The 14,290-nt window shown below is 56.3% G+C and overlaps 1 protein-coding gene across 1 annotated transcript; it reads right to left on the reverse strand.

The window, feature by feature from the left end:
* Positions 1-2,562: 2,562 nt before the first annotated feature.
* On the reverse strand, positions 2,563-11,950 carry LOC120763361 (hippocampus abundant transcript 1 protein-like). The gene is made up of 12 exons (XM_040086595.2): positions 11,789-11,950; positions 11,180-11,275; positions 10,628-10,690; positions 9,476-9,603; positions 8,949-9,063; positions 8,241-8,459; positions 7,947-8,060; positions 7,439-7,510; positions 7,086-7,198; positions 6,887-6,984; positions 6,201-6,367; positions 2,563-6,114 (listed from the first exon to the last, which is right to left on the reverse strand). The coding sequence occupies exons 1-12, from the start codon at positions 11,870-11,872 to the stop codon at positions 5,905-5,907; spliced, it is 1,479 nt and encodes a 492-aa protein (XP_039942529.1). The 5' UTR covers positions 11,873-11,950; the 3' UTR covers positions 2,563-5,904.
* Positions 11,951-14,290: the final 2,340 nt, after the last annotated feature.

Raw genomic sequence — 14,290 nt, forward strand, 5'->3', positions numbered from 1 at the left:
GGCCGGGGCTGTCTCCTTCTGGCCGCCGGCTCCAATCTCAGCCCTTCTTAAGCCCTGTAGGAACCGCCCCCATAGCATCGGCCCCGGGGCCTCCACAACTTCCAGCCCAAGGGGCATTTCCAGAGGGAGGTTTCTGATTTTCTTCCAAGTTCAGCTCTTGCCAAACACCCACCCGACAGCCCCCCCAAACCCGGGAAAGCCCCTGTCCCAAAGGGTCTCGTGTGGCTGCAGGGCCCCCATCACCCAACTGGGGAGTCCTGCACAGGCACCTGCAGCCCAGAATGTGGCTCAGATCCAGCTCTATCCCTGCTTTTTGCAGGCTACAGCCTTTCCATGAGCCCAACAGCTGCTGGGGACACACGGCTGTGGAAAGGGCCCTGCCAGCCCCTGCCCCAAAAGCAGAGCCTGGGCCTGTGGTCAGCCCTGTCGGTGGGTGCATTTATTCCTCAAACAGGGTGTTTTCAGGGATGGAAGCAGGCGATCCTGTGAGGGTTGGTCTTGTGGTACAGAAGGAGAAAGTGTTAATACAGAGAAAGTGTTGAACACTCTGCACTATTCAACCTCAAGACCCTCAGCATCTGTCCTGGGTCCACGCCTGGTCTGGCATCACTCCCTCGCTCCTGCCCAGCTCCCTGTGGAGACACGAGTCCTGTTCTGCCCCATCCCATCCTGTGAGGCTGCAGCCAAGGCCAGGGAAAGTCCCAAAAGGCTGAGGAAGGGATGTGCTCATCTCTGCACCCAGTGTCATCGCAGGACCTGGACATTTCCCATCTGGGAACTGTTCTGAGGGGCAACTCCATGCACTGGGTGTGCCACGAATCCTTTTAGGAGGTCATGCCATTAATTCTCTGAAGGTGCAGGAGGCCTCTGAGCACGGGAAGTGCTCTGTAAACAGTCCCCTCCAAATGTGCACACTCAGCTGAAGCAGGTGATTAATGGTGCTGGGATTTTTGTTCCTTCCATCCTGTGTTAACAGAGCCGCTTCCCGGATTTTTCAGCAGCCACCAGAGCTCCCCTGCCCAATCCTGGGACAAGCCATGGCCAGCGCTGCTCCCACACTGCCAGGCTCTTCCCAGAAATGAGTCTGGGAACCTTGAGGTCACACACACGGTGCCAGGGTTTCACCCCCCTCTCCCACAACCCTGATTGCGGCACTGGTGCGATGAAAAAACCCCTGAATCAGTGTCTGAATGAGAGCTGAGCATTTACAGAACCACATTCTCTTAAAAAGAAGCTTCCCTGGACCTTCCTGGACCTCAAGAAATTAGCAGTTAGCAGAGAGCCCCATGCCCTGTGCTGCACTCCCCGTTTTGGGACTTGGAAGTGCCCAGAGCCGCCCCAGCCACCCGCAGAGGGGCCAACACAGAGGAAACTGAAGTCATGGAAACCTGACAAGCCTCCAGCTGCACGAGGGCCAGTTCCAATGGCTCAGCCACCACGCCAGGAGCAGGTCAGGGGACTTGGCCCAGCTCAGAGCGATGTGGCAGAGCCCCCCGGGCAGCTCTCGCTCACTGAGCCCCTGAGTAGTGAACCCACCTCAACCCCTATTCCACCACCTTGGGACCTCTGTTCATGGATTCAGATCTTCCCCCCACCCCAGGAGCTCCCCCCGCCCTGGGCACAGCACAGGGACATCACCAGGTTGCGTGCTGAGGGTGGAAGGAGCAAGTGTTTTCCACCCCACAGGAAGCCTTTGAAGGAATGAAGGGAATGATGGTTTTCCAGACTCAGGGGCCTGAACGCTTTTCCTGGAAGCCGACTGTGCTTCCTCCCGCAGGGCAGGCGCGGGGATTTGTGCCGGGTAATACTTTGTCCAGAGATGTTGCTCAGGAAACAAAACAGTTCAGTGTGGAGCCACAAACCACCAAGGGACGAGTGCTGGCTCCAGCACAGGATACCCCCCGAGCCCCTCGGGTCGGGGTCTAGCTCCAGGCTGTCACCACCGACACCAGAAGGGACGAGGCTTCGCCACTGCCCCAGGAACCCGGGCAGCAGGGGAACGGTGGTCAACAACATCCTGCACTGCAACACCTGCAGTTTGTTCTCCAGCGAAGTCACGTGAGACAAGTTGCGGGTTTTCTCTCAATTAAAGGTGGAAACAATAAAACAAAAGCTAACTGCAGTCCAGAGGAAATACATACAGAAGCAACAGGCTGCGTAATGGCTCATGTTTCCAGGATACCATCCATCAAACACCAGTTCTCATCCCAGAGCTGACTTGGACGTGTTTGTATTTTTTGGGGATTATATTAGTCACTTAGGACCGTCCTCAGCCACCACAAAGAGTGTTTAAATGAGTCAGAGAGATCTAAATTAGGCCTGGCTGAAAATTAAGACAATAGAGTGGGGGCTACTCAAAACCAGGCCAGGAGGAGGCTCCAGTGGGGCAGGAAGGAGCCAGGGACCTGCTTCCCAACCTGGGCTGGGGCAGGGACTGGCAGCCCTGACCCAGCTCTCCCAAACCTGTCCCACATCTTCACATAATTCCCAAGGGGAATTTCAATTCTGGGCAGAAGCTGCCTGGTGCCAGTGGTGATGGAGAGAGGAACAAGGACAGAGACCTTCGACACAACAGGAAAGCAGCAGTTTAATAAATAATCCATCAGAGGGAGAGGTTAGCCAGTTCCAAACACAACCTGAACCGAAATAAATACATTTCATCGTTAGCTTAAAAAAGAGACGCACAAACGCATGTGATGGTGAACTGTGAGAGAGCAGAGGTGGGGCCGAGTGCCCACGCTTTAAAGGTATCACAGCTGTCAACAGCCTTTGGAGTGCAGAAAAAGAATAAAAACAGGGAAGTAAAAAGTTACTGCTTTGCAAAATTAATGGCAGAAGAAAAAGCAATGGTGTAACTGGGGTTTTTAATGCAACAAGATCAGTTGAAACTCACTTGACCTGCCAGGACTTCTGACAGGTGATTGAGACGATTTTTTGCCTTGTGTTTGGGCGTTTGCTGTTACCATCCCAGATTTTAAGTCCCTGCAGACAAATCCTGGGAATCCCCGATGTTAAAACAGCCAGGCTCAGGCACTGCACAGCAGATCAAGCGGATTTTAAGAAAAAAGACTTTTTTTTAAAAAGTCGCGTTTTCATATAAAGTAACGAGAGTTGGCAAAACCAGCTGAACGCTCCACACAGCCTTCCCAGCCTCCACGTGGGACGCTGCCGAGGCACCGGCCCTTCAGAACAACTCGTCCTTCATTGGGCTCCGGTAACTTCAGCTCCTGCTTGGCCCAGCTCCTGCTCCGTCACGTCAGAACAGCGCAGGGGCCACAGCCCTGCGCCGAGGGAAGGGGAGGCACCAGGCCAAGGCCCCACCGAACCAGGTGAGAGGAACCCCGAGAGGCTGGGAAGGAATCCCTGCTCGCCTCAGAGAGCCCCTGCTCCCAGGTCTGCACGCCAGCACAAGCCACCTTTCTGCTGGTAATGGCACCTGTAGAGGTCCTGCTGCTGCCTGGTGCTGTACCCCCGTCCATCCACCGGCTGCCCTAGCCCCACGCCATGCTGTGACCCCACTGGTGCCATCACGGGTGACAGCACAGCCTGCCACCAGCCAGGCCACAGCCCCCGAGCTGGCAGTCACCTGCTGGCAGCACCTGGCCCCGAGTTTGGGGGCTGACAAAGGGACCAAAACACTCCAGGCCCACGCTGCACGAATCAGCATCACCAGAAGCTCAAGGGGTCACATCAGGGAGGGGAGATTGCTGGACAGTTCTGGGGTCTGAGGGGATGGAGGGGCTGAGAGGCCGCAGGCAGCAGCAGTGGTGAGTGGGAACGGGACCAGAAACACATTGGCTTCAATAAACTATTCAATAAGGGAGAGGGCTTTTAAAAATATATCTCTATATACTTTATATCATATAAATTATATGATTTTTTGTAACATGTCACTATATTGTACCCGTGAAGATCCGAGTGCCTCCATGTGAGCGAGGTAACGATTCCATGTTTGACTTCATCTGTGTGTGAGGGAAAACCCTACTTCAGCTCACTTTAATCCATTGTAAATCAACAGATCGCCGGGACTGGGTAAAAGTCCCGTCTAAAAAAAGGCATTTTTGTGAGGAACACAGAGGTGGGGGAACTGCTGCCTGGAAGTGCAAGTGACAGGATTTCCTTCAGGATAAAAGCTTGCCATGCACACACAGTACTGACCATCCTACTAACATGTGGGAATTGGGAGTGTCACCACAAGGAGCTTGGGAAAAATGGAGTCACGGCAGATCAAGGAAGTTCTTGCTGGCTCTGCTCCCCAGATGTGCAGCCAGACCCACCTCGGCATCCCTCCGTGTCCCAGCTGCTCCTGGTTTGGGATAGGAGCTGCCACGAGGCCAGATCGATGCGAAACAAACTGTCACCTCTCACTTAAACACCCACCTCTGATAACCAAATGGCATTTGCAGTCACTGCTGTGTGTCTGCAAACATCCACGATGTAAAGGGCCAACAGTGCCTCCCTTTTGGCTGCTCTCCCCTGGGCAGACTTCCCCAAACCCACGGAGAGGGGACCCCAGCCAGAGAGCAGCCAAGGCAAGGCTGGTTTGGCTGCTGCACCCTCAGTTCCTTTAACAAAGGACTCCTGAAGTGTCCTCGCTTTGGTCCTTACTTCCCAGAACCGCTCAATGCCACCCCTTCTTATTTACTCATACAAGAACAATTGTTTCCTGCCCTCTGCCACATTTCTATAAACAGCCACACATTCCCTGCTTGCCTCAGCTCCTTTCACAACGCTCCAAGCACCCCCTGCTCTTTCTGAGCACAGCTGAGCCTGCAGCAGAGGTTGCAGTTCCACTGTTTTTGTTCTATAAACAAAAGCCTCCACAGCAGGCTCAGAAATGTCACAGGGAATCCAAACCCCTAAATCCAAATCAACACAACCTTCACCATCAGGATCTGTTGGGTTGAGAACAAACCAGCTCTGGACACTCTTTGGGTTTGGCATCAGATGGCAGGAGCCCAGTGGCAAACCAACATGCTTTATACAAGTGCTCAAGGTAAACAGTAATTTCTCTGACCTTTCTCCCAGGAAACCACGCATCTCCAAAGTGCTCAGCACAGCCAAGTTGTTTCTCCAACCTGCCAGAGAACTGTTATCTCCTAAACAACCCCCACAGCTCCAGAAAAAGACTTCTGACAAAATCCTTCTACCTACTGCCTGTGGAGGCAACAGGCAAATGCCACCTCAGAGTGACAAGAAAAAGAAAACCAAACAGAACCGCAGCTGTTGTGGCCATCCAAGCGTTTGTAATTCATGTAGCTGCCCTTCTCTCACCTGCCCATTCTCCCTTGCATCAGCTGCAACTTCTTCATTTTTATCCTCTTCATCAGAACATCAAGCCAGTAGATATATATTTTTTTGGCCTAAGTTTCAGTTGGAGCAGAATGGGCAAATTCCTGGAGCAGAGAGGAAGCTCAGAGCTGCACTCCCTGCGCTTGACACACGTACCCCGTCCCCTCAGGTGTCACCACGGCACACAGCGTGCAGGGGTGCCAGGAACCAGCTGGATCGGGGATGGGGCACGGAGCAAATGCCATGTTTTATTCCAGGGGCAGCTCAGTGAGCTCCCCCCAAGCACAGCCCAGGCTGGCTCCGTCTCTGGTGGCCGGCGAGCAGAGGGGTTGGCAGGGCGCACGGGGGTCACGCACAAGGGGCAGGTTTGCTTTCCAGAACTATCCCTCCAGCGGAGCAGCTCCGTATCTCCCCTTTCCATCAGCACCAGGTGATACAATTCCATTTTTGCACCAGCTGGGTGTATTTGGCTCGAAGGGAAACCTCGTCCCTCCTCGGTAGCTGTGAGTGGCACAGTCTGGCACCTCGGATCCCTCTCTCCCCCTCCCCGAACTCCTGCTGAGTCCGTCCTTGACGTGGAGTCGAGCCACGAGGCAGGGCCCCTGTCCCACCTCACACGCTGCTGTCCTCGAGCAGGGGCTCCTTGCCGTCAGACCCCCCAGCTGGTGGGCTGTGGGGGTGGGCCTGGACCCCCGTACTGTGCTTCTTGTGGCCGCCTGACCTCAGTGCCAGGTTGTGTTCGGGAATGAACAGGGCCACCAGCAGCGACAGCAGCACGGAGCACGCCCCGAACAGGAAGGGTGGCCCGGGGATGATGCTGCTCTGGAGAGAGAGAGAGAGAGACAGGAATGATTCAGGCGTGAGGGCAAACACAGCCCAGCAAACAGAGCGAGAAGCTGAACAGGTACCTCATCCGTAGGGTTGGCCATGTTGGGTTTGGAGGCCTTGCCCAATGTTTCCACCTCGGCCATTTCGTTCAGCTCCACGTGGAAGAGATAGAAGACAAAACCATAGAGCGCCGGCCCCAGGCTGTTACACAGACCCCGAATTCCAGTGATCATCCCCTGCACCACACCTGGGGACAGAGTGAGCAAGGGGGGAAATGCCAACAGCTTTCCGAAGAAACTTGTTTTATTCGGGGATACGTATTTAGAGATATTCAGAGACAGGGTCAAGCACTTGGGTCTGGGCTGATGTGCAAGGGAAGGGGTTTGCAGATGAGCAGCTTCACTCAGTGCCAGGTTCTACAAAAACCAGTAATGCTGGGCTTGCTGCTTCACAGACTGAAATAAGGACGGGCACATAAAGCAACAACTTCCAATGCACTGGAATTTAATTGAGGAGTCAGAGATGTACTGTGAGGCAGGCAAAACGCAGCAGCCTCCTCTGCCTCAGAGAGACAACACCAAACACCCACTTGAACGACTTGGGAGTTCCCTGGTAAAGCACCAGCCATGGTCAAAGATAAGAGTGTCAATACTGCTGTGAGTACAGTGACTCCACAGCTGGCACTGATGTTCCTGCCCACCCCCTCCACCACCACGGCCAAGAACCTGCCCTTGTGCCACCATCAGATGGGTCCCCAGGCACTCACCCTGCTGGTCAGGGTCCGTGTTCCTCGACACCATGGCACTGATGGCTGGGAAGGTGATGCTGGACATGGCAGCCACAGCTCCCGCTGCCCACATCATCCTGGGGAGGAAGGAGGCAGCCGTGAGGAGCAGCCACAGCCTCAGCCTGTGCTGCAGGCTGGGAGCGGCCTCAGAGGGAGAGAAAGGTGGGCAAACCCTCACCAAGGCTGTGATCCAAAGCCATACCAGGCAAGCTGCAGGATCTGGAAGCCTAGTCCCAGGAGGATGGTGTTTTTATTTCCTATCGAACGCATGAGAATTCCCAACACGACTGTCTGGAAAGAAAAACGGGTGTTTTCAAGGCAGGGGTAAAGAAAGAGGGCAACACCAGGAGACAAGAGGACAGGAACCTGAGGGACCTTGATGATCCTTTATGGGTCCATCCCAATTTAAGATCTCTGTTTCAAAAGTCTGTGTGGCCACAGGAGTTTCTGACAACTCAGCGGCCCCAAAATCAGAAATTTTGGACATTCTTACAGCAGACTGCTCAAGCCAACAAAGAAATTGCTTCTCACCTGAGCCAGTATAGAGAGAATTCCAACTACACCGATAAAGACTGCTACAGTCTCTGAGGAAAAACCAATGACCTGTGAAAACATCAAATGTCACTCATGTTTACTGAATGTAACGTCACTCATGTTTACGGAATTTGCTTCTCAGGGACCTGCACATTAACAGCCACTGCCTCTGGGCTGCCACAGGAATCAAACAAAAGATTTTCCTCCGGCTGAAGAAATGGTTTTAAACCACTGAGCTCCCCTTCCAGTAGCTGAAGGTGGCACAGCCAGGATGCCCAGGCAGACACCAGCAAGGAGCCAAGCCAGGCCTTGCCCTTGGCAATGCCTACAGAGCAGTCAGCAGGCTCACACACTCTTCAGGAGAGCTGGAACCAATCACTGGTTCTTACAGCTTCAGCTTTACTGAGTTATTGGCCACAAAAAGCCACCTTGGGACAGGTGACACAGCTGTGATTTTATTTCTAGGCCAGGATTTCCTGCACCCAGAGCTTTGACGGAGACTGACCTGTCGCAGGTACAGGAAGAAGCTGGAGTACTGGCCGGCCTCGGGAAGGTAGGAGAGAAAGACGGTGATGCAGATGAGCAGCACTGTGGAGTCCTGACCCACCTTCCTCAAGGACTGCAGGGAAAGGCGTGGGGAACGAGAAAGAACGTTTTTAAATTTGACTTAATAGCACTGAAAAAAATCTCTAGGTACAAAGACAGCTGAACCAAGGGCTTAACACCTTAAAAATCAGCAGGACTAAAGCAAACATTGAGCTGCAGCAGCACGCAGGAACACAGCAGCAGGGTCACTCACAGCGAATGGGTCAGCTTGTTCCCAGGAGATTGGGGCTCCCCAGGAGACCGGACGCATCTCTTCAGGCAGCGACTCGGGCACAGCCAGCAGGATGAAGCCAATATCCAGCAAAGCAACCCCTGAAGCCAGCACAACCACCAAGGTGTCACCGTAGGCTTGGGAAAGGTACGCGCCGATGGCCGGGCTGGTGACCAGGCTGGCAGCAAACGTGGCTGACACCTGGAAGCATAAAACATCCCTACAGCCTCCTCTTCCTAGAGCCCCTTTCCTCCTCCCCAGTGACCCAGGGGAACTCCTTCTGGCATGTTTGATGGAGAGGTAAACAAGAATTCACAGGGACTCCTGTGCAGAGACGTGACGGGTTCTCTTGGTGCACCTGGGCTAAGTTCTAGCAAAGGGAAATCAAAGCTGTCCTAGCAATTCCCACATGATCCTGTCAGTAAGGCTACAGGAAGGGCAGGGTCACACCGAGCATCACAGGCCCCCCGTGTGGAAAAGCTCGAGGGGCAGGTTGGTTTATAAAACACAGCTAGCACCCAGAGGGGGAACAGATCAGCCTCAGCCTCAAAGCTAAATCCCAAACAGAAGCACGGGGAGATTGTATGATTAGTCAATACCTATCTAGTCCCACCCTAGTTTTATACCTCTCCTACCTGCAAAGCCCCAGACACTCTTTTCAAGAGGCAGGACAGTGACTCCGCTCCTTACCAGGCCGTACGCCGTGCTACGCTCATGCTCCTGTGTGATATCGGCAACGTAGGCAAAAATCACCGAAAAGGTGACAGCAAACACTCCAGACATGGAAATGACAGCAAAGTACCACCTGCAAGAGCCCAAGGGAGAGTTAGAGAGCAACCACACCATGGTCCACAGCTGCTGAAGCAGAGCCTCTCCCTTGTTTTCCCCTCAGTCCCTTCAGTGCACCAGAAGAGGTCTGGGAAGATGGATCCTCAGTCTGGTGGCCCATGGAGTTCTACCACTTATTTTCCCTAACAGAAATAGTGCACTGTGCACGGGAACAAGCACAGAGGAAAGACCAACAACCCTTTACTCCCAACTGAACCCTCCAGCAGAACCAGACAAGTCAGTCTCTAGGCTGAGCAGCCTCCTCCATTCTTGTGATGGATGAGACTCTTCCATCTCATCCTGAAACCAGCACCTGCAAACCCTCCTCCTTCAGCCTCGTGCTCCTTCCCCTCCTCAGAGCCCCGGGGCTGTACTGAGGGTGAACTCACCACGGGCTGATCTTCATCAGGGGAATTGGTGCACACGTGAAGAAGACGGTGAGAAGGAGGAAGGATTTCCTGCCCCAGACATCAGAGAGAGCACCAATCAGCGGGGCACTTAGGAAAGAGAGCAGACCCTGGGATGGACAGACAGACCAGAGGACAGAGAAACCCCTCAGTGAGAGCTTTCAACAACATCAGGAGGAGACAACCCATTCCTGATTGCTACAAGCAGCAAAACTGGTACAACAGAGCAGTTCATTAAACTCCCCACATCCTTTTAGGGAAGGAAAAACAAATCCTCGACCAGCAAGGCCTCACTGAGCACTCCTGCTCCCTGCAGAGCTCTGCCCCTGCTGTGGGCATCCAGACAGCCCTGCCAGGACCTGGAAAGCTGCTGGCACAGCTCCACCATGGCAACAGCTGCTGCAGTTCAGGGGAAAGCTTTCTCTTGTAGGTGGAGACAGGACAGACATAATGAGAAGCCAGGGCCATTAAGCACAAATACAATTATTCAAGGCCTTTCCACATCTCCCAAGCCTGAGGCAGGCAGGGCAGAGCCTTTCATTGCTTACAGGAATGCCCAGTAAACCCATCTGGGGCTGTTTTCCAAGATCCTCTTGCCAGAGACAGCCAAGAACTGTCTGTGTTGCCTGACTCTCCAGTCAGAACACGGGACTATAGCCTGTCCACAACTGTTGCCTGCAATTCTGCTCTGGGAATGCCGATCTAGTGCAAGAAGCTCCCCAGCCCCACTCCCTGTGCCACAGCACATTCCCACCTCCTGCCTGCAGGTTACTGAGGCCACTTCTTCCAGCTTCTATCACTAATAAGTTCAAATGTCACAGATTTTTCATTCTGTTACGCTCCAGAGGATGGGCACAGGGAGTGTACCCCTGTGAATATTTCCAGTTGAAACACACAGCCGTGGTAACTCCAGCCCCACGCTGACAAGCAGCACGTTGTCACCCCTGCTCAGTAAAATCAGCTGCACAAGCTGCCCCATGTCTGTGCCCTTCCTTCTGCATCAGGTTTGCACCAGAGCCCCCTCAAACTGGCCAAATATCAGCTGACACCAGCAAATTACATAGATAATAATGGCCTTGTCTTTCTTGCACCCACAGCAGATTTAAAGGAAATCCTGGAAGGAATATTCCTTACCTTGACTCCATGAATCAGGCCATTCATCAGGAACGTGTGCTGAGGAAAAGTCTGGTGTAAGACCTGGAGGGAAGACAAACCAAAACCAAGTGAAAAAGTCAGAGCTAGCAACTTTTGCAAAGTTTCCTTAAGCATCTGCCGGCCAGAGGCCTGGAAGGGAACAATCCAGGGAAAAGGGGAAATATCCTGCCAACAATGCTTCTGCAAGAGGAGCTCTGCCTGCCCTTTTTAGTGTGGAAAAACCACTGCCCCTAACATTTTCCAGGTCTATAAATCGTTCCAGCATGCTTGGGTGAGGCTCAGAGAGCCTCAAACATGCCTTTCCCCATCACCTGAGCCCCCTCTGGTTTTACTTTATGCCACCACATCGCTTCTCTGTGGGTCCCTTTGTGCTGTCTTCATGTTTGATTTGCATTTTATATTACCAGGCTAATACATCTAAATGTTTTTTGCATAACCAAAGACTCCTTTTCCACAGTTCCCCAGGGAAAGGTTGGGCTAAGACCTTAATTCTCAGGAGCCCCGGGAGAGCTCCCATGGAGACACACTCACCGTCAGCATCGGCGTGGTCAGCAGCCCCCAGGCAAAGAACTCCAGGAAAATCACCACCACGGCGTGATACACGCTGGGCTCCCCGATCCCCTGTCGCTGCAAAACAGAGCAAAGTCAAAAAAAAACCTTTTACGGCAGCCTCGTCCTGCATTTCAGAGAGCTCACGCAGCTGAGCGGGACCCGAAACACGAGCGAAGGCAGCGAGAGGCGCTGTCCTGACACGATCTCTCTGTTCACGGACTACAGCCAGCCCAGGATGCTCCAATCCAACCCCGGCAGGACGGCGGGGGGTTCCCTGTCCGGCCCCGCGGCCGTTCCGCCGCCCGGGAACGAGAGCGCACCGGGAAAGCGGCACAGAGCGGGCGGGCGCAGCGCCCATCCACGGGATGCTTCAGGCCGCAGCATCCGCCGGCTCCATCGCGTCCGCGCCCCGGGGCCGACAGGGGCCGTTTGAGGAGCGCGGCCCACCGGGGAGAGCCCTCACCGGGCACCGGGCACCGGGCACCGGGCACCGGGCACCGGGCACCGCACCGCCCGCGCCCCGCTCGGCCGCGCTCCCGTCACTGCCGGCCCCCACCGCCCCCCGACAGCCCCCGGCCCCGCGCTCACGCCGGCCCCGTCCCGGATCACGATCTTCTTGGCCAGCAGGACGCTGCGGTTGAGCCGCTTCTTCTTCTTCTTCTCGCCGGTCATGGCGCCGCCGGGCCGCTGCCGATCGCCGGCCGCCGCGGCTGCCCCATCCTCCCTGTGGCGGGCCGGGCCGAACCGAACCGGACCGGGCCGCGCTACGCCGAGACCGAGCCCGAGCCCGGGCCCGGACCCGGCACCGGACCCGGACCGGCACCGGGCGGGGAGCGCCGGGCCCGGCGCTGAGGGCGGGGGTGGGGAGCGGAGGGGGCGGCCCCGCCCGCTGGCCCCGCCCCCGGACCGGGACCCGCCACTTCCGGCGCATCTCATTGGCCGCTCCGCCTCTTCCCCATCGGCCGTGCTGGTCTGTGATTGGCTGAGCGGGGAAGGGGGCGGGCATTTCCCGCCGGCCGGGGCGGGGCCGTGGCGTCACGGAGCGGCGGTGGCACCGGGAGCGGGCGGTGGCACCGGCAGAGACCCGGGGCACCGGGGCGTTTTGGGATAGGCTGCTGCTCCGTCACGGGCACCGCTCGCGGCTGGGGCAGGCGGGTTCAGCAAGGACATGCGGCCGCCCCGGGGCTGACGGCACGGGCGGCTCGCGAAAGGCCGTGTCTGCCCCGTCGCGGCTCTCCCGGTACCGAGCTGATGGCTCTGTCCTCAGCACCCGGCATCCCGGGGTGGTGACAGTCAGGCGCCTCCCCAGAACCATCCCGTCCCCTCCCCTGGGCCCGGTGCCGCGAGTGGGGAGCATCTCCTGCCCCGGTGTCGCCAGGGCTTGGGGCGCGTCCTAATTAATGCTGCACGGGCCGGAGAGCGCGTGATGCTGATTACCTTGGGGCAGGGTCAGAGGAGATTAATTTGGCACAGTTTAGACAGGTTTTATACTCGCCGGGGCCCCTCTGCTCGACCCCACCCGTTCGAGGTCGCCGCCCCGGGCAGCGGATGCGCACGGGAGGCGACCTGGGATGCCTGGAGGGGTCTCACCGTGGGGCAGCGAGAGGCTGTCAGTGCTCCTGCCCGCCCGCGGAGCGCTGGAGGCTGCGATCCAGCCTTTGTCGGCGGAGGTTTTCCTTTAAGTAATGGTTAAACCCGAGGGAAAGTCCCCTCAGGTAACTTTCACCTGAAAGATGAAAGTAGTCCCCCGATTTCCCGGGACTTGTGTGGGAGTGGAGAGCAGCTCCATCTCCCCGGGGCTGCTGCACCGTGCCCGGCCGTGCTGTCCCCAGGCCCCGAGCTGCCCGCGGTCCCCGGGGTGCACTGCTGTTGGGCAAAACTCCTGTAACCTCCACAGGGGCACGGTGCCTTCCCTCAGCTGACCCCCAGCCCCCAGGATCGTGCACCCTCTGCCCCCCAGGCTGGGCAGGGCCCTGAGCCCCCCTTGGACCATCCTGCAGCCGCTTTTAAGAGCGTGGAGAAGCCTGATTTGTTCCAGTGCTCTGCAGCGGCTTATAAACAAAACCGAGGAGAGAGATCAGAGAGCAGGGAAGCGGCTCCCAACACGGCAGCAGCAGATGTAATTCTATTACCTTGATTTATTGATCGCACTTAGAGCAATTACTGGCTCTCACCCCATCACCTGCCAGGGAGCAGGAGACAGTGAGGAGGAAAGACAAAGGCTGCGTTGTCCAGGGCACGGCCGGCCCCCGGGGAGGCTCCGGTTTTGTTTGTGCCAGTTGCCGCGAGGGCAGGGGGGTGCTGGACCGAAGAGCGGCCCAAGGAAGCTCCTTGGGAAGCTGAAAACAAGAGCTGAAAGGAGCCCGTGATGCTGCGGGGATGGAGCTCCAGCACTAAGATGACTTTGGCGGTGGAGGGGATGCAGGGCTGGGGAGAGGTGAGGGTCCCCGGGGCTCCAGCACCGCAGAGCTGCTGTGAGTCCGCTCTGGGCTTCCTCGCCCTTCTGGGCCCAGCCAGCCAGGAGTCGTCTGAACCGCTGGAAAAATGCCACAACCCCGGGCAGGAGCAAGGGCGAATTGCTCCATTGAGGTCAGAAAGTCCCTTTAAGCGTTTTGTGGGATTTATTTCCCCCCCTGGTTGCTGCAGTTACAAGCAGAAAAACAAGAAAATGTTTGTGCCCTTTTTACTGCCTGAGCCCTCCAGACAGATATAAACAAAGCGGGAGTCGGATCTGGCTGTGGAGGCAGATGAAATCACAGCAGAAGAGACCAGTGGGCTGGGAGGCACAGAAGTAGGGCAGCCCGCTTGTGCATCGAAGCCTGGCCAAGCCCTCCCCCGCCTCCCCGTCCAGCCCTGGGTTTCTGCAACGCTTCCCGGGAGTGCAGAGATGGAGAGAGCAGAAAAATGTCCCTGTCGTGGGCGAGGGCAGTGCCGGGGGCTGCTGGCCGCTTTCGCTCCAGCTAACGCCAAACGCGGGCGAGCGACAGCCTGTGCCACAGCCCTGTGGCTCCGGGAGGTGCCACCGCCCTCCCCTGCCTGCTGTCCCCAGCCTCTCACTCCGAAGGCCCTCGGCAAAGCTGGAAACTCGCA

The sequence above is a fragment of the Hirundo rustica genome, chromosome 26, assembly GCF_015227805.2.
Source record: "Hirundo rustica isolate bHirRus1 chromosome 26, bHirRus1.pri.v3, whole genome shotgun sequence".
Taxonomy (NCBI): Eukaryota; Metazoa; Chordata; class Aves; order Passeriformes; family Hirundinidae; genus Hirundo; species Hirundo rustica.

Bases quoted from the DNA above. Each gene is read 5' to 3' on its own strand.
- LOC120763361 (XM_040086595.2), bottom strand. From the start codon at position 11,872: ATGACCGGCGAGAAGAAGAAGAAGAAGCGGCTCAACCGCAGCGTCCTG. The intron at 9,064-9,475 runs GTGAGTTCACCC...GGGCTCTTGCAG, and splicing joins CTGATGAAGATCAGCCCGTG to GTGGTACTTTGCTGTCATTT. The intron at 7,511-7,946 runs GTCAGTCTCCGT...ATGTTTTCACAG, and splicing joins TCTTCCTGTACCTGCGACAG to GTCATTGGTTTTTCCTCAGA.